Source organism: Castanea sativa, chromosome 9, assembly GCF_040712315.1.
Source record: "Castanea sativa cultivar Marrone di Chiusa Pesio chromosome 9, ASM4071231v1".
NCBI lineage: Eukaryota > Viridiplantae > Streptophyta > Magnoliopsida > Fagales > Fagaceae > Castanea > Castanea sativa.
In genome coordinates, this window is record NC_134021.1 from 3,514,033 (window position 1) to 3,533,786 (window position 19,754).

General features: G+C 36.8%; 1 protein-coding gene and 1 pseudogene across 3 annotated transcripts; both read left to right on the top strand.

Moving 5' to 3' along the window:
- Positions 1–2,465: 2,465 nt before the first annotated feature.
- On the top strand, positions 2,466–7,315 carry LOC142609563 (nuclear transcription factor Y subunit B-8-like; annotated as a pseudogene).
- A 3,065-nt stretch (positions 7,316–10,380) lies between these two features.
- Positions 10,381–19,627, top strand: LOC142610207 (E3 ubiquitin-protein ligase UPL4). 3 transcript variants are annotated; one of them, XM_075781960.1, is made up of 18 exons: positions 10,381–10,534; positions 10,990–11,670; positions 11,795–11,905; positions 12,001–12,117; positions 12,356–12,514; positions 12,612–12,773; positions 13,881–14,033; positions 14,115–14,236; positions 14,315–15,470; positions 15,670–15,717; positions 16,069–17,304; positions 17,435–17,665; positions 17,740–17,844; positions 18,477–18,557; positions 18,644–18,712; positions 18,808–18,936; positions 19,035–19,118; positions 19,218–19,627. In XM_075781960.1, exons 2-18 carry the CDS (start codon positions 11,032–11,034, stop codon positions 19,281–19,283), a joined length of 4,668 nt encoding a protein of 1,555 aa, XP_075638075.1. In that variant the 5' UTR covers positions 10,381–10,534; positions 10,990–11,031; the 3' UTR covers positions 19,284–19,627. The 3 variants fall into 3 exon arrangements, with proteins under 3 accessions (XP_075638075.1, XP_075638073.1, XP_075638074.1); XM_075781958.1 differs by having other exon boundaries at positions 10,391–10,534; positions 15,670–15,756; XM_075781959.1 differs by lacking the exon at positions 10,381–10,534 and having other exon boundaries at positions 10,918–11,670; positions 15,670–15,756.
- The last annotated feature ends 127 nt before the right edge of the window (positions 19,628–19,754 follow it).

Consider the following 19,754-nt stretch of genomic DNA (forward strand, 5'->3'; position numbering starts at 1 on the left):
AATAACATTATGTAGATGCTCATTTTTTTAGAAGCTCAGTAGGAGGAAAAGCCTAAAGACGTGGGTAGAAAAAAGTGGGATGGAAACACCATTAAGCCCGAGTGGTAGGAATAATGGATTATGGGTCTATGAAACAAACAAATGGACCCTGAAGAAGTAAATGGGTCTAAGAAGGCCTAGAAGAAAGAAATAGCAAACCTATGAGCAGTATGGATGTAGAAAAGTGAGAATGGGCCACAATTGTCACAGCATGCCCAAAATAATGTAAGTAAAGAGAGTAAGAGGCAATAGAGAATCCATAAGTCTCAAAGATGAAATATGAAGCACTTGGGCCAAGGAAGTCTAAGGACTTAATAAAAGCTCATGGGAAGTACAGAATTGGAAAGGGTCAAGGATGTCCCAAGAAAGTAAACGAGCCAAGAATGCCCAAAGGGAAGTAAGTGGGACGTAGGAGCCCACAAGTAGTAAAAGACCCAATAAGTTTATTGGGCCTTCAGAGAAGGAATGAACAGTAAAACCCGAAGAGGCCTAGCAGCCTTGGGTCAAGCAAACTTCACGGCAGGCATAACAGAATGATGTGGCAGGAAGCAAATAGCAAGACTGAGAATAAAGCACGAAAAAGCCCACAATCGAGTAAGGCCCAGCCCCTAAGGAAGCAAGCCATAAATGAGAAGTCAGGAAAAGCAGCCCAAGCCATAACAGGTCAAAGACGAACGGCAGAATGGGCAGACAGACCTTCAGATTGCAGCAAACGCATGAGCAGCATGCAGATTTTAGAAGAGCATGGAAGCAAGGCACGCGTAAGGCCCAAACACCACCAGCCTGTACCCAGTCAATACAGGAAGTGGTGGGTTATGGGTCAGAGGTAAGAGGGCATAGTTTGGCAGTGGGGAGGGGGAAAAACCTATTTTCGTGTTTCCTGTTCAGATTCTTTTGGAGACAGTGTCTTGTTGGGATGACATACCACCTAAAAGGGACAAAGCTGAGTTGGAATCACTAGATGCATGCCATGAGGGAAGGAGAGGAAGAGAGTACTTACATCGTGGTAGGTAAGGGTGCCACGACAAGCAAACAAACAAAAGAGTTTTTTTTGTCTGGTGAGGTGGAGTGGCGCGGCCAGCGCATGTAAGTAGCGTTGGTTGGGTGACTAACCAATCAGTAATGGTCGGTAAGGACATCTGCACCAGACAAAAACGGTTAAGGGCTAAAATGGTAAAAACCAGTCATAGTTGGCATTATATAAGGAGCCCTTTGTTGTGCATAGGGGAGGCAGAGCAAACTCTGGGGAGAGAATCACTAGGACTAAGGGAAAAATAGTGAGAGTAAAAATAAAGATAAAAGAAGGAAAGAATTAGAGAGAATATAAGGAAGAGTAAAAAACGAAGAGAAAGGAAGGAAAGTATTAGAGAGAATAGAAGGAAGAGTAAAAACGGAGAGAATAGAGTGGCGGACATGCACTGAATAGATTGATCTCCCTCTTTCTCTCCGACCCATGTTCTCTGGTAACGATAAATGACCTCTCTAAATACAAGTCATTCAGGCTCGCCCCTTCAAAATAGTTAATTTCTCCTTTAGAGAGATTAGTCGCGTTGAAGAGGTGATTCCCTTTCTTGACTTAGACTGGACAATGTAACTTGATACGGCAGACTAACACTTCTTTCCTTTAATAAGCTTATTGCCGTTCATTCAATACTTACCCTTTGTTGCTGTTTCATAAAACAGGCATTCATTATCAAAGCCTATTATTCACTTTTGTCTGAATCGTAAAAGAATTTAAATTATTGTCTTTATTGTATCTGCCTGCTGTAGCTAATGTAACAGCTCTGCCTACCATGGGCATGTAATCAAGGCTTGACTAATAGGGGCATCGTTTGGGCACAAAGCAGACCAAGGAGGATTGCTATTTGGTTGGTTCCAACTCCCTGATCTAGAAAAAAAACTTTGGACCTAGTGCTGCAGGAGGCGGCCTAGCCCAACATTTGCAAAACAGTCCCCTACATATTCTTACAAGATTTTTTAAAGAGTTAAAAAAGTATATAAAAATAACTATTAATAATATTTAAATTATATATATATATGATTATTATACTATATCTCTTAATGTGTATCTTTTAAATATATCCATACATATATTTAGAGTTGCAGGCTAATACGTGCTAAAATCTTAAGGGGGAATATACCAAAAGAGAATAGGGAACGACGTCATTTAGCAAAATGAAAAGACCGCCCGGAACGAACGGCGAGAAGAAGAGAGAGAGATAAGCCAGAAAGGCAGAACACGTGGTCTAATCGCATCGACGAATTCAATTCAGAACAGAACCCCGCAGAAGAACACGGGAAAAAAGGACAAACAATGAAACGAAATGAATGATAATAATAATAATAATATAATAAAAATAAATAAATAAAACGAAACGTACCTTACCTACCAACCACACAAAACAAACACAAGGCCAAAAAAAAAAACGAACGGTGCTGATAAACCTCATTCTCTCATCTCAGTCGTCTCCTCTCTCCTCTCTTCTCCAGCGTCCGATCCTCCATTTCTCAACTCCATCCAAAGCCTCTCCCTCTCTCGCGCCCATTTTTCTTTATTAAGGTAAACAACAACTTCCAACTCACTCACTTTCTCTCTCTCTCTCTTTTTTTTTTTAACACAAATACACAGAGAGTATCTCTTTCTCACTCACTCTCTCTCTGACGATGTCGTTTTGTGACGGACTAGTGCTTTTGCGATGGCGGAAGTTCCGACGAGCCCGAACGGAGGCAGCTACGACGAGAGCGGCGATCAGAGCCCGCGCTCCAACGTTCGCGAGCAGGACCGGTTTCTTCCGATCGCGAACATTAGCCGGATTATGAAGAAGGCGCTACCCGCCAACGGAAAGATCGCCAAGGATGCCAAGGAAACCGTCCAAGAATGCGTCTCTGAGTTCATCAGCTTCGTCACCAGCGAGTAATCACACCGATCGTACTTTTTGTTCTCAGTGTTTTTGTGTGTTTGATTAATTGGAGGTTGAATAATGTGTAGGGCTAGCGATAAGTGCCAGAGAGAGAAGAGGAAGACTATTAATGGAGATGATTTGCTTTGGGCTATGGCTACTCTAGGGTTTGAAGACTACATCGATCCGCTCAAGATTTACCTCGCCAGATATTGAGAGGTCAAATTTCATTGAAAATTTGGGCTTTTTAACAATGAAAATGAAATTATTATCCTTAATTACCTATTTAATAAGTTTTGACTGACTGAATTTTCTTTGTTTCCTTGTTTTCTGGTTTTCTCTTGGTGCTGATGTAGATGGAGGTATGTTATATTTATCTTCTTCTTTTTTGATTTTTGATTTTTGATTTTTTGTTGATGTGGCTGGTTATTAGAATTTCCCATTTTTTGATGTGTTTGGGTTTATTGTTTTCATTGTTGTAAGAGTGATTGGGTTTTGAATATTGGGGTTTTGCAAATTATGGGATTTGATTGATAGGGTGACACCAAGGGATCAGCAAAGGGTGGAGAATCATCTGCTAAGAAAGATGTTCAGCCAAGTCCAAATGCTCAGGTGATGATTTGTGGCTTTGTATGTGCTTAATTTTTATGTGTGAAATTTTCTTAGCATCTTATGGTGGCTGTCTTTGGTGATGGTGCAGATTGCTCATCAAGGTTCTTTCTCACAAGGTGTTAATTACGCAACTTCTCAAGTAATCTCTCTCTCTCTCTCTCTCTCTCTCTCTCTCTCTCTCATTACATACAATATAGGCACACATCATTGATACTAAACTAAATACTTCCGGTGGATTGTTTTCATGATTAATTAGTATGATGGGGGTGTAGGGTAAGAACAGTACAGGACTTATAAAAATGGAATACTAGCATTGCTTGTTGTTGTTAGAATTGTGTGGTTAGTTGATTACACTCACCATTTCCTAATAGCTTAAGTTTTTGGGACAATCGGTAAATTAACATGGTATCAGAGCAAGAAATCCTGAGTTCGATTCCAGTCTTCGCTCTACTTCTCATTTAAAATTAAAAATCCCACATGTTGGGCCTCACCCATTAAAAAGTAGTTTGAGCCTACATGTGAGAGGTAGTGTTAGAATTATGGTTAAGTGACAAAATTCACCATTTCCTAATTACTTAAGCTTTTGGGAGAATTGGTAATTTAATCGTTGTAAACTTTGTTAGGTTATGATATAACTTTGTTTCAATTTCCCTTAAGTTGTCTCTTTACACCTAGAATCGAAAAGGGCCTTTGTTGCACTGGAACTTCCCATTTCTCATCCATTCTAGCTCTAGTAGGGTTTCTTTGGAGGTTAATCCTGTTAGTTAACTTTGATCCTAATAGGCATGCCATAAAAGAAATATGGTGTATGGAAAGGCATGATTATTGCGTAGACTCAAACAAAATTGGTTTGCAGTTGAATTTTTTTAAGAACATCTCATTTTGATCAATCTAGCATTTAAAAATTAAAGGGATTAATCTTGAGCTTAGTTCCAACAATCAAGTTTGGTGACTGTATTGGTAGGTGTCCATGCTAGATATCACAATATAGTATGGGCCAAGATAATTTAATATTGCTAAAGTATAGCAGCCTTTACATGTGATCATTGCTTATATTATGCTTATATATAAGAAAACTCTTTCATGCTTATCTTTTGGTTTTGGGCAAGATTGAATCAGTAATCTTTTGTGTTGTTAGGTCTGAATGACTCCAAGTAATGATCAACTCTATTGTAGACTAACATCTACATATTGGACAATGCTAAAAGCCCTGTTTGGTTTTGGGTAGTTTAAGTGTGATTTATATTTTTTCAAGCTATCAACTATGAAGTCAAGTTTAATTTATTCCAATGCTTGGATTATTTTTTATGTAGTGTCCTGTCATATCATGTATTAGCAAAGATATACTAATAACATGTCATAGAAAGTTAAATTGTATATCATGGAAGACTACTGGTCTTTTAAATATTGTTCGATATGTCATCACAACACAAGCATTAGTCTCTATTAACTCTTGTCCCCTCGACAAAAGCGCATAGTAGGTTTTGAATCTATAACCATACTTTAGGAGAGGAGATGCCATTTAAGATATGAGTGTTAGTCCTTATCTCTTGAAGTGGTAATCACATTTTAATCTCTAAATATCTTTTGATGTACTCATGGTGTTGATTCTGCTTCAGATAACATTATGAAGTGCAAACTAAGCCACGTGTGGCTTCCCATTTGCTTAATCATTTTTTCTTTTTGACTCCCCATTGAACCGTCATTATTTTTTTCTTTTCCTTTCTGCCTCTTTTAATAATGGCAAAATTATGACTCTTGTTTAATAGAAAGGTGTCATTGTATACGAGAATGATTATACGAATAAGCATATTTAGGTTTGTGGCTTATGTCTGTATGCCATTTGAACTCTTTTTACAAGTGAAATTTCTTTACATTATAGCTTGATTTTAGAATCATGATTTAACATTTTGCCTAAAAGGAAAATAGGCCCTGTAGTTTTTTTATATCAGTTAGAAAATGCCATAACAGGATGACAAAGGTACCTGCTATTTTGGAGAGATTGCTGACAAGTGTTAAAACACATTTTCTATCCCTTGTACTCTGCAGAGCCAGTCTTTTTGGAATTAGGGTTTGCCGCCAAAGTAGGTGCTTTTAAATTGGAATCTCATAATTGAAATTGGTATGCCATTTAGTCTTTTCCTTCTATGGTTATCCTATTATGTGGGGCCTTCTTTTCTCGTTAATTCCCCCTTCCCCTCTATCATTTTATAGGAAAACTTTTTCCTACCTCTAATATGTTACCTCTTTTAGGTGTTTGTTCTTTAGTGTGCTCCCATGCTTCTGTCATTTTCCCTGTCCTTTTAAATGAATTTCAGCTACAAATGGAAGTCTCTATGTATCTTGATAAATTGAAATGAAAAATTTGTTACAAACCAAGGAGAGAGAGATTTAGAATATCAATAATGGTCAAAATCTCCTTGACCCGTGCTTTTTCATATTAATTCCATATGTATTCTTAGGGTCTGTTTGGAACCTGTTTATTTTGCTGAAATTGAAGACTTTTTGCTGAAAGTACTGTAGATAAAGGTAAAAGTTAGTTGAAATAGTATAGTGGGATTTATAAATAGTACAAAAAAATGCAGTGGGACCCATGAATAGTAGCAAAATAAAGCTAAATAGTGCTGTGGGACTCAGATTTAAAGAAAAATTTGCTGAAATCCGTACTTGTGGGTCCATGAACAGTGCACGGGACCCACGCATAAAACACCAGACGCAAAATAATTTTCCTTGTCAATGCAATCCAAACGGAGGCTTAATATTGAATTGCACGAAATGACGTTATTTCACGATACATTGATATCTTAGTTGTAATGTTAATTTAGCGGTGATATTTTCTTTCCCCATATTTTTCTTGGTGTCTTGTGAGTGTCATGTAGATGTCCACTTCATGCGCTACCAATTGGTTCATGAATATGGAAATGATGTGCCAAATCACTTCTGGTTGCTTCCATAGTTCACACATTTGAGGATGTGATGAGTTGCTTCACATCTAATAGTATAATGGTAAAAACAGGAAGTTACTTGATACATGGTTTTGGCAGTTGGGGTTGTGTGTCCGTGGTTTACTCCCTAGGGGTGGGTCCAAAGAGCCTTGCTTTTGTGAGGTTTCACGTCATATTATATTAGACTAATTCAACCCAACACTAAACAAACACTAATTAAATTATTTTTAGTCTTCTCTAAACATTCTAATTAAATTATATCTGTTTTTTCATCAATATCTCTGGTTTAGCTTTTATATTAATATTTATTAATCAAATACGTATATATGCAAATATTTTCCCAAAACTTTCACATGCATCACATGGTTTGGTGACTGTGTTGGGATTAATGAGGAAGCAATATATCTGGTCTGTCATTAACTGCCCCCCTATGAATATTCCCCATATGAGTTGGTTCGAAGACTTACATACTGGTCTCTTGTAATGTTTGTAGTCTCAGGCACAACATCTGATGATTCCTATGCAAGGCTCAGATTAGATTTCTGCTCGATCTTTACTAATTCCACCATTTGGCGTCCTGCTTGAGGAGATCTTGTTCAGTGCCCACAACAAATATTTATTCTTATGTGAACACTGACATTTTAGGGTCTTTTGGGCACTATTGTGCAATCCATATGTATTCTAGGTATGGTTTGTATATTTAGGGGTGTCTTTCGATTAAAATATTTATTTTAAGAAAACATTGTAAATCTTGGGTCCTGTGATTTCTTAACTGGGTGTTTTGGCAATATGTTATGGAGCTGATTATGAAACTGTTTTTCATTTTTTTGCCATATAAAATTTCTGATGATGTAAGGAAGAATGCTCCCCCCGAGAAGTTTATGAATTTTCTACTGCATTGGTGTAAACGAAGGATAAGGGTTTCCTGTGTTTTTTTAATCTCTACCAAACAGTAGTTAGGCAAAGTGTTTACTACACTGAGGTCAACTGGTTGCAGCTTTGGTTTCCTTCTTCTCTTTGAGCTCTTAGGTTAAAAGAGCAAAGGTTGTCATGAGTGCAAACTCACCACTAGTCACAAGCTATCCCTTTTTTCACTGGGAAAGAAAACTTAACAATTTTCTTTATTCTTTGCTCTTGTTACTGGGTTTTAACAAGGTGTTGTTTCTGGTTTTGACAAGGTGAGAGAGTTCTTGAGTAGCAAGAATGCTTCTCTGTTTACTTCTTTCTTGGAAGAGCTCTGTTTTCAAGTTCAAGGTAGGAAGGAATCTTTTCAACAAAGTTGTCTTCTTTATAATATTAGTTTCAATTACTATGGGTAACCTTCATGTGATTCTAGATAGAGGGTAATTTAGTAAAGGAAAATATGGGGAGTAAAATGCCGCATTTTTCCACGTCAATGGGTTACTTTATTTTCGTGCCTTAAGTTCTGCGTCAATTGCATATGCTTTTGCGTGTCTGACTCGGTGCGGCACGCCAATGTTGCCACTTCCTTCCCCTCTACGTTCAAGGCGATAATGGTGCTTTGGGATCAGCTTGTGATTGGTTCTTGTTAGTAAAATTAAACATTATAAAAGAGCCTCTTAGCTCTTCCCTTTGTCTCTTTTTACTAAAGTCTTTGCCCAATCTGTGTATCTTTTTGCTTGCCTTTATCCACTGTATTGAAATTGGGTTAATAAGTGATTAAATTTTTTGCAATGTTACATCACTGGTGTTTTGCTCTCCATCAAAGCAAATGGATTGACTATAATAATTTCCATTACTAGGAACATTTTGAAATATTCCATACCTGATGCTAGCGGAAAAATCTTTTTACAATTTCGTTCTCAAGTGGAGAATCATTCAAAACAATTTTGGGTAATCTCTCCTTAAGGATTCTCTTCTCTCCATAAATTGATCACCAAGTTATCCCTTATTTCATTTTATTAAAGAAGTGAGTTGATATTAGGGATTTAAAAATATTTACTTGGAAATTTATGTCTAATTGAAATTGAAAAGACGTTTTTGCCTACAAAATTCTAAGTACAAAAACTAAAATTTCTTAAAATGCTTAACTTTTTTGCGTATAGTAGGTAGAGATAGAATTGAAATGAATGAATAGATAATAGTTTCCCTTTTACAGTAAAAAACAAAGGAGATATCATCTGAATCTCTTTTAGAAGTAGCTTTTATTTTTCACCCATTGGTGGTTAGTGATGAATACAGCACTAGTAGATTGTGCTTGACTATGTTTAGTTTAACTTTTAACATCCTTCCATTAAAAAAAGAACAGAAAAACTTTGGAGTAGAATAAAACAATCTACAGGCTTTGATAAATTTTTTTTTAAAAATCTTTTGGGATCAAATAATAAGATTTGAGTATGCCATAAATAATTATTCATAATAAAAAGAGTATGTCATAAATAATTCTATAATGATAGTGTGGGGAGTAAAAAGACCCTGATGGGGATGTGGGCCTTTGGGCCATGCTAAGGAAGGCCGACCTGCTCTTGGGTTTAGAACTTGTTAGTACTACGGGTCGGCCCATACGCCGAGGATCCGAGGATCCAGCCGATGGCGAATTTCCCTTCGGACGGACACCGGAGAATTCGGGACTTCATGATAAAGGTTAGGGAATGACACGGTCAAGAACGATGGTTAAAGGGGGTAAACCCTTGAATGTCCTAGAAGCACTGATGTTAAGGAAATACCAAAGATAAAGGCTGCCACCTCCACATTAAAGACCCTGCACCTACCACCCTGGCCGCATTAATAGGGAAGTGACACCTGAACAGTGGAAGGAAAACTTCTGGTTACTATTCAAAGGCACTGAGAAATGAAATATCTAGGCTAAGGGGGAGCTGGGGCAACACGTGTACAAAGTATCAAAAATAGGAGTATTTAAGGGGTAACTTAGAACAGAAATGGGGGGTTTTTTCCTTCTTTGTAATCTAAAAAGAAAAAGAAAAAAGAGAAAGAGAGAATATAAGAACATCTCTCGGCTTACGTCCGAGCAGGTTGATTTACAATATTCCTTGTTGTTTTCAAGTGTTTGCAATCTTTGACTTGTCATTTAATCCTCAAACACTTCTAACCTGGGTTTCAGCCCACACTCTACAAATTCATATTGTTTAAGGCTCATTGGGCTTGAGCCCGTAACTGTTCTTGGGGCCAGGTGCAATTGTGCACTTACAGATAGTAAGTTGTAACATTTTTTTATCAAACATAAATGATCGATTATAAACTTAAAAAATATTTAAAATATTACAAATTTTAGCTCATAACCTATATAAATTGATGTGGCCATAAATATGATAACTACTTATATATTACTGACTTATCACCAACTTCATTACTTTTAGAAATAAATATGACAATGCGTATTGTAACTACTTATTTTTGTGATCTATATCATCACTAACTTATCAGTTATCACCAAATGGCAGTGAACATCAAGCAGTACCAAAATACTTGGCCCAAGCCCAGGCCCAAAAAAGAAAGAGAGGAAAAAAAGGATAAGGCGGTGCAACAGCCAGCCAAACAAAGACTCCCAATCAGACGGTCCAAATGACTTGATCAAGCCTAACAATTCTTATCATCTCCGATTCTCAAGGGAAAACGAAAACCCTAAACCGTGGACTCCAAGTCTAACCTCCACGTCAAATCACGATAATCACAACCCTACTTTTCTACGGCCAAAACCTGACCCTACATCAACTCCCAATGCACCTCACACACACACAGCAGCACTATTTTACTGTGTTAATAACTTAATTAACAACTCTAATTACAATTTATTAAATAAATAAATCCACATACACATATATATAAATATAAATATAAATATAAATAGAGATAGATAGATAGATTGATACATACACAAACTCTTCTTATTCACATTTCACACTCACGCCCTCTTCTTCATCCCCATCAAAATCACAATCATCAAGAAAACAAAGAAAGAAAACAGAGGAAGAAGAAGAAGAAGAAGCAGTTTGCCCTAGATTCCTATAGGACTATTCGCTCTCCAAAGACTTTGATAAAAACACAACTACAAACTTGGTACCGTAAAATCATCAATTTTTTTTTTAAATTTTTTATAAATTTTGTTTAATGTCATCAAGTTTGTATCATTTTATTTTAGCTGATCTTAAATTTTCCTCTTCGTTTTTTTTTTTTTACCTGTGAAATTGTATATCTCATATTGTATTTAGATTCTTTTGGATTGTATTTGATTCTTTTTTTTTGTTAGAATTGACTAATTTTGATCAAGCACAGGTTTTTTTTTTTTTTTTTTTCATTTGGGTTCTGTTTAAAAGATACAAACTATCAAACACAGAAAGTAACAGTAAATGAAAATGTAAATTTGTGTTGTGTTTTTATGTAAATGGAAGCTTCAACTTGGGAAAGAGTAAAATTTTTATTGATTATTCTGATGATTATGGTATTTGTGGGTTTGGAATTTTGATGAGAAAGATAATCTATGCTTCGTCTGATGAAGATTTTGGACTATACAGGGTGGCTATTTTTATTGAGTTTCTGTGTTTTGTTGATCATAAATGGGTAATCGTGGACAGAAGCGTACTGAAATGGTTGATGAATTGCCAGCTGATAAGAGGGCGTGTAGTTCATTGGATTTTAGACCGAGTTCATCCAACTCCTCGGTCCAGACCCATATGAACTCCACACATTCAATACATGAAACCCATGACAATGACATGGACACTTCCTCTTCTGCCTCGGCTTCAAGCCGGTCAGAGGGGGAACCCGAGAGGGATTCAGCATATGGGTCTTGTGATTCTGATGACGCGGGGCAGAGACGTAACAATCTTCGTGACTATCGTGATTATCAGAGGCAGAGATCTTCCGGTGATCATGGGAAATTCAAGAGGATTTTAACAAGTTTGAGTGAAGAATCTGAGCCTTCAGGGCAACTAGCTGCGCTTACTGAGTTGTGTGAAGTGTTGTCGTTTTGTACAGAGGATTCACTTTCAAGCATGATTTCCGACTCATTAGCTCCACTTCTTGTAAAATATGCAAAGCACGAGAGTAATCCGGATATAATGTTACTGGCTATAAGGGCTATAACTTATATTTGTGATGTGTATCCTCGGTCATCTAATTTCTTAATTAGGCATGATGCAGTTCCTGCTCTTTGTCGATTAATGGTTTTTGAGTATGTGGATGTTGCTGAACAGGTAATGTAGTTATATATGGTTAGTTGTGTGTTATCCAGTCTATAAGACATTTTTGACCTTGTTTATACAAGGAAAGTGTGTTGTTATATGGGAACTTATAGTTATAAATACTGTTTTGTTGTAGTGTCTGCAAGCTTTGGAGAAGATATCACGGGAGCAACCCCTTGCTTGCTTACAGGCAGGGGCAATTATGGCTGTCCTAAATTTTATCGAATTCTTCCCAACAAGTGTACAGGCAAGCCAATATAAAATACGTTTTTATATGGAATATGATGATATTTGCAGTTGTTTTATCTTTAGGGTAATTTCCCCCCATTCTGTTTGCATCAGAGGGTTGCTCTATCCACTGTGGTGAACATATGTAAGAAACTACCTTCAGATTCTCCTTCACGTTTTATGGAAGCTGTTCCCGTACTGTGCAATCTTCTTCAGCATGAGGATAGACAGGCATGAACTGTTTATAGAATTTATTATTATTATTATTATTATTGCAATCTTCTTGATGTTTTTGCCTCTCTAGTACATTTCCTATGTACGGGGCTGTGTTCTTCTCTAATATATTTTTATCGTTACTTATCAAAAAAAAAAAAAGAATTTATTATTTTTATTTATTTTTTTAAGAATTTTTTTTTTGTCAATTCATCTTTTATTGACCTTCCACTATGTTTTTATTTCAAATTCTCAGCTTGTCGAATATGTTGCTATTTGCTTGATTAAAATAGTGGAGCAAGTAAGTCAGTCTTCTGAGATGCTGGATGAACTTTGTAAGAATGCGCTGATTGGTCAAATTGTACATCTTCTAGACTTGAATAGCCGAACAACTGTATCCCGACCTATTTATAATGTAGGCAAAATTTTCTAAATTTTGCATTTGAACCAGCTCTTTTCTGATATTACTACTTTAAAAGAGTAATCTTGACTTTTAGACTATATTTTGGCAGGGTTTGATTGGTATACTCGTCAAACTTTCTTCTGGTTCAATTGTAGCCTTCAAAGCTCTATATGAGCTCAATATAAGCAGCATATTGAAGGATATATTATCCACTTATGACCTCTCACATGGAATGTCTTCTCCTCATACAGTGGATGGACAATGCAACCAGGTTTACATCTTTGCCTATACAACTCTGTTTTATCTCTTATGGCATCAATGTGGATTGAATCCTTGGAAACTCAATTTTTATTCATGGTAATGGTAAAAAGATACATTGGAGCTTTTGTACTTCCCTGTGCCTCACCTCCTATATGCATGTTAGAGATCAAGATAATAATTTTTATATGCCTTTGTAATTGAGTATGAAAGCTTTTAAAAATAATTATTTTTCTGTGGGACTGGAGAGAAAGATGGCTGTTAGTCCTAGTTTTTTTTGGAGGGCATAATGAAAAAGAATTCATTAGATGTTTGTTTCTTAACTATATAGTCAGGGCAAGAAAATTCTTGTCTCTTCGGAGGTAAGAGTAAGAGCTAGCGCATAATCACAATATTTACCTATGCATGTTTTGGTAAGAGGTGAGAATTGATCTACTAAAATTCCATTTAGATACATGTTTTTCGACTTTGAATGTTCCAGTTTTTGAATTTCTGTAAATGCATTCTTATTGGGAAAAGTCTAATTTTATTTGTCTAATCATGTGAAGACCTGCTAGAAACTGCATGCAAACTCCTCAACCCATGCCGAAGGATTTTGTTCGACACCCATGCCTTTTTCCTTGAGTATTGGTCTGCAAGCTGCACATAAGGATCTCAGATTTACATGTTGCCAATGTGCAAATTAATGGCCTTTAATTTTTTATTTTTAATGCAAGAACTCTATGTATGGCTAGAGAAATACCGAGTATGCTAGCTGTTAGTAAGTCACATGTGTATGCCTCTGAATTCAGAGAATATGCCTATTGGAGGTCTCAAGTTTACCTACATCAAAATATCTCAAATCACTGAGTTTTCTGCAAAATTGTAGTTCAAAGATTGTGGCGATTGGTTGTATTTTGTGTTAATTTGGCTGAAACTGTCACTGTTATACATTCACTGATTGCTTTTTAATTTTGTATGTGAGTCTTGGAATTTAGTTATTGTTCTATAATATAGAAGGTTATTTGTTCATTCTTAACTGGAAGACCATTATTAGTATACATTCATTGATTGCTTTCCAATTTGCTTGTGAAATTGAATTATGGGAATGGTGTTTTTATTGCTATTTTTTCATTCTCAGGTAAATGAAGTTCTGAAGTTGCTTAATGAGCTTCTACCTACTTCAGCCAGTGATCTAGATGCTCAACAAGTGTCAGATAAGGAAGCCTTCTTAGTTAACTGCCCCAGTCTTCTGCAAAAATTTGGGATGGATATTCTTCCCTTGTTGATCCAGGTTGGTTTCTGAATATTTCTGTTTGACTGATTTTTAATTTTCTTCCATGGCTATGTAATATTTCCTGCAACACTTGGACAGGTGGTTAATTCTGGTGCAAATTTATATGTTTGCTATGGCTGCCTATCTGTTGTCAACAAGTTAGTTTATTTGAGCAAATCTGACATGCTTCTTGAATTGCTAAAGAATGCCAACATTTCAAGGTGAACCAGGTTTCTTGTCTTTTTGGTAGAAAATCTAAATTATATTTTAACTCAAGCTAATATCTGTCTAATTGGCAGCTTTTTGGCTGGAGTATTCACTAGAAAGGATCAGCATGTGCTATTGGTAGCCTTACAGATTGCTGAGATGATCCTGCAAAAGCTTTCTGATATTTTCCTGAATTCCTTCATCAAGGAAGGTATCTTCTTTGCTATTGATGCACTGCTAACACAAGAAAACTGTTCGCAGTTGATGTTTCCAGTGTTCAGTGGCATCCAGCTACCGTTTGAATCAAGTCAGAAATTAGCTTCAAAGGAGGTCCTGAGATGCTTATGTTATGCTTTTGCTACTGGTCAATCTGCTACAGCATCAGAAACTGGTAGTTGCAAGCTTGAAAAGGATTCTGTTCACAATCTCGCAAAGCACATAAAGACTAATTACTTTGCACCAAAATTATATGACTCTGAGAAAGGAGTGACTGATATTCTTCAAAAGCTCAGAACTTTGTCTACTACTTTAAGTGATTTGGTTAACATGACAATCAGCAATGACGTTCCTGCTCAGCCTGAAGAGAGGTTTTACTGTATATTGCATCAAATTATGGCTAATCTTAATGGAAGGGAAACCATTTCCACTTTTGAATTTATTGAAAGTGGGATTATGAGATCACTACTGAATTACCTATCCAATAGCCAGTACCTAAGAGAAAAGTGTGAGGGTCAGGGTGTAAATGGTCGTTTCTTTGTTGTAGAAAAGCGGTTTGAGGTGTTTGCAAGGCTGTTCTTGTCTTCTTCAGAGCCCCATTCTGTGGACTTGCCCCTAGTGGTGCTGATACAAAAATTACAGAGTGCACTATCTTCTTTGGAGAATTTCCCAGTTATTTTGAGCCATGGATCCAAGCAAAGGACCTCCTATGCCATGATTCCAAGTGGACGCCGCACACTACATCCATGTCTAAAAGTTCGTTTTGTGCGAGGAGATGTGGAGACATGCCTTTGTGACTATTCTGAAGATGTTCAAACTGTTGATCCTTTTTGCTCTTTGGATGCCATTGAAGGATATCTGTGGCCTAAAGTTAGCATTAAAAGAAATGAGCACATTGAGTCATCCAGTTGTGCTATGGGCCAGACAGATAGTCTACCACCTGATTTACCATCAAATGCAAGTACTGGCCCAGGAGAAAGTTTACCTCACATGGAACCTGACAGTATGTCCACAGATTTGCCTAATATGCAGGTTATATGGATTATTTAAGCTAAATTGATTCTTCTAGAGACAAGAAAGATTCTGATCTGTTTTGTTTTGTTTTGTTTTATTTTGTTTTATTTTATTTTATTTTCAAAGGGATAGGTGGTGGAGGAAGAGAATTTTCTGATTTACATGGATTTTTTGAATCTTTGAGCATTTATTTAATCTCAGATATAATTTTCTGCAGGAAGATGATGCTAAATTGTCCCAGTCCGCTCCTGAAGAAGCAGTCACTGTAAGACAGACAAATCCTTACAAAACATCTTTGGATGAAGTTAATCTTCTAGTTGAGCCCTCAGCATCAGTTTATAATCTTAACTCAGCTAATCTTGGCCTTATCTATACTAAATTGTTTTTTCTATATAAATATCACTTTCCTATTTGGATTTGTGATCATGGCTTTGATCCGATGTTACATGCTTTTTCTGCACCTAACAAACTTTTCATCATCTGAATTGGGTTAGTAATAGAAGTATACCGGTGTTGTAAATTCCAGTTTTAGGGCTGTGTCTTCTTCTCCTCCTCCTTTTTAGCACCAAGGTAGTATCACTGTTCTTAGATATCTATTTATTGTGTTGCATAACAGGAACCTGTGGAGCAAGAATTACACATTCCTTCAGAGCCAGACACCAATAAGGAAATTCAGCATCCTGCCTCTTGTAGCGATGAAGATGCTTCACCAAAACTGGTGTTTTACCTTGAAGAGCAACAGCTGGATAGGACACTGACACTGTACCAAACAATTCTCCACCAACAAATAAAAGAAAATGAATTTATAACTTGTTCAAAATTGTGGAGTCAAGTGTACACTTTAACATATAAAAGAGCTATGGAACCTATCCAAAATAATTCTCAAGAATGTATTCCATCAGAAAAAAATTCCTTTGTTCCAGATAATGTCAGGGCATATATGCAATACACTCCATTTTTCTCTAGCATGTTTGCTTGTGAACTCACTTCTGACTTGGAGAGGTCAAGTCCTACTTACGATATACTATTTCTGCTCAAAAGCTTGGAAGGCTTGGCCCGAAATGCATTTCTTCTGATGTCCCGTGAAAGAGTATGTGCTTTTGCTGAAGGAAAAATTGATAACTTGGATGGTCTAAAGGTAGTAGTTCCTTCAGTGCCACAGAATGAGTTTGTAAGCAATAAATTGACAGAAAAACTAGAACAGCAGATGCGGGACTCTTTGTCTGTGTCCACCGGTGGTATGCCTTCTTGGTGTAAACAGTTAATGGCTTCTTGCCCTTTTCTATTTAGTTTTGAGGCAAGATGTAAGTACTTCCGGTTGGCAGCATTTGGTCAACTGCAAATTCAATCTCATCAACTGTCTCATAGTAATTCAGGGCCCACTAGTGACAGGCGGCCCAGCTCTAGCAGTTTGCCGCGTAAGAAGTTTTTAGTTTTCCGCAACCAGATTCTGGACTCTGCTGCCCAAATGATGGATCTGCATGCGCGTCATAAAGTGCTTATTGAAGTGGAATATAATGAAGAAGTTGGTACTGGTCTTGGTCCGACATTGGAATTCTATACCCTGGTTAGTCATGAGTTCCAGAAGTCTGGCCTAGTTATGTGGAGGGAGGATCATAGTTCATTTGCCTACAGGACAAGCTTACAGTCTGAGGATATGGCAATTCTGATGTCACCTTCTGGACTTTTCCCATGTCCATGGCCATCTAGTCTAAATACATCTGATGATCGGTTTTCTGAAGTTCTGAAAAAGTTTGTCCTTTTGGGCCAAGTGGTTGCAAAGTCTCTTCAAGATGGAAGGGTCTTGGATCTTCATTTCTCTAAAGCCTTTTATAAACTCATTATTGGCCAGGTATGTCCAAATTCTCTGTAAAATTAGTGCAACTCTGTATAGGATTGTCTAGCAGTTAGTTTGCATGATAGTGTTATTATTTAAACCTTGATTTCTTTAATAATTTATTATTTGTGTTAATTTTTTCTAGGAACTTACTCTCTATGACATTCGGTCATTTGATCCTGAGCTTGGTAGGACATTGCTAGAGTTTCAGGCTCTTGTTAATAGGAAAAAGTTTTTGGAATCTGTCTGCGAAGAAAATTCACCGCTTGAATTTGATTCATGCTTTCGGAATACCAGAATTGAAGATCTTTTCCTTGATTTTACTCTCCCTGGGTATCCTGACTATGTACTTACTTCTGGCGCAGATCATAAAATGGTAATGCACACTTCAATGTGAATGCATTTTTTTGGGTCATCTTTCAAATGATGACTTTATTCATGTTTTACCAGGTTAATATGAGTAACTTGGAGGAATATATCTCGCTTGTTGTGGATGCAACTATAAACAGTGGAATTTCTAGACAAGTAGAAGCTTTTAAATCCGGATTTAACCAGGTCTGTACCATTACATGATTTTTTTTATGAAGTAGGCATGAATTATTAAAAAAAAAATTGAAACAGCATCATTTCTTTTCAAGATTCCTATTTTGAAATTTGTTATGGTAATGGCTTCAATTTTTATGATGCCATCATTTCCATGGTTGATTTTTACCTTCAAATGCTACATAAGCTGTAATGCAGCTATTTTATTGCAGAAATCACATTCTAATCCTAGAGCTTCAATTTAGACACATTCCTATTTTATAGTCTCTGGTTACCTCATTTACTGCTGTCACCTCTGAACAAAAACCTGACTCCTAAATAGCCACTGCCTCACAAGTATAATTATATTGCTGAGAATGGGAGGTTTCTATTGTAGGCCTAAAGTGATAGAAGGTGACACAAAAGAATTGAAACCTGAACTTCAAATTTAGCTCAAGATCTTTATTTAGATAACAGTGTAGTTCATAGTCTCTGGTCAGCTTTGTTTACCACTATTACTTGCATTCTAGAGAGGAGCGGGGAGCTCTGAATTGGAGTCTCCTTAGCTTTTCTATTATTAATTTGATTTTATTGTACTGTGTATGTACTTTTCTATGAGCAATTTGATAATCCATTTTGTGAATGTTTTGTATTTGGTTTTTCAGGTTTTCCCTATTGAACATCTTCAGATTTTTACTGAAAAGGAACTAGAGCGTTTACTATGTGGAGAACATGATTCTTGGGCTGTATGTATCATATCACTTAAATCTTTCATTATGTATTTGGGGTACCGATTATATTTACTAAAGATGTTATACATTCTTTTAATCAGTTCAACGAGCTCCTGGATCATATCAAGTTTGATCATGGATACACATCCAGCAGTCCTCCGGTAGTCAATGTCAGTGTTCATACATCTTTTATGTATTTACTTATCTATTAATTGACACTTGCATTCATAATCTAGAAACTCACCCGCTTCTTCTGCAATTTCAGTTGCTGGAAATCATACAAGAGTTTGACCATGGACAGCGACGAGCATTTCTGCAGTTTGTGACTGGGGCACCTAGGCTTCCCCCGGGAGGTTTGGCGTCTCTCAATCCAAAGTTGACAATTGTTCGAAAAGTCTGTACCATCAAAATATCTGCTTTGCTCAATTCACCTTCTGTTCTTTCTTGAGTTATCATCTGACTATTTCTTTATTGTCTGTGTATTTTATACAGCATTGTGGCAACTCGGCTGACATTGACCTACCTAGTGTGATGACTTGTGCAAATTATCTTAAGCTGCCAGCTTACTCTTCAAAAGTGAACTCTCTTGGCTTTCTTGCACACATTTTCGTTGAAACTGTTACAGAAAAACATTGAAAAAATGTCTTCTCAACTTTTTTGGTTTGTTTGTTTCAGGAGAAGATGAGAGAGAAGCTCTTATATGCCATAACAGAAGGACAAGGATCATTCCACTTATCATAGCATCAGATATCGCTGTCCAACAGTTGCTCAATTGTGAAATTGTAATTATCAGAGTAGGTGCCGGTGGTGTAGATAAAAGACGGTGGCTGGTTAAGGAGGAGCTGATTGTTGAGGAGGAGCTGATTGTTTGGAACAAAAGGAAGCTCTTTTCTTTGCTGACTATAATTGGAGGGAAATGTAAATAACCTGTAATTACAGGTGGTTTATCTATTTCATGTTGGGGAGCTGTACAGGAAAAGAAGGGGAATTTCAGATAGATGGGTGCACTTCCAACATTTCGTGTATAAAGCTGTGTATATAGATTTTTATCATTATATATAGTTGCTCTTTTGTTCCTGCTGCAATAATAGTTTTATGGGTATGTACGTGGAAAATACACTGCACACTGCCATGTTTATTTTGTGTGCTGCCGTGTTTCTCCTGTGTTTGATTCTGGCTTTCACCATAACCTTGTCCATACCGAGTTGAAGA

Coding starts and splice junctions, on each gene's coding strand:
- LOC142610207 (XM_075781958.1), top strand. CDS start 11,032: ATGGGTAATCGTGGACAGAAGCGTACTGAAATGGTTGATGAATTGCCA. Junction 12,118..12,355: donor TTCAGCATGAGGATAGACAG/GCATGAACTGTT, acceptor TCAAATTCTCAG/CTTGTCGAATATGTTGCTAT. Junction 18,558..18,643: donor GAGAACATGATTCTTGGGCT/GTATGTATCATA, acceptor TCTTTTAATCAG/TTCAACGAGCTCCTGGATCA.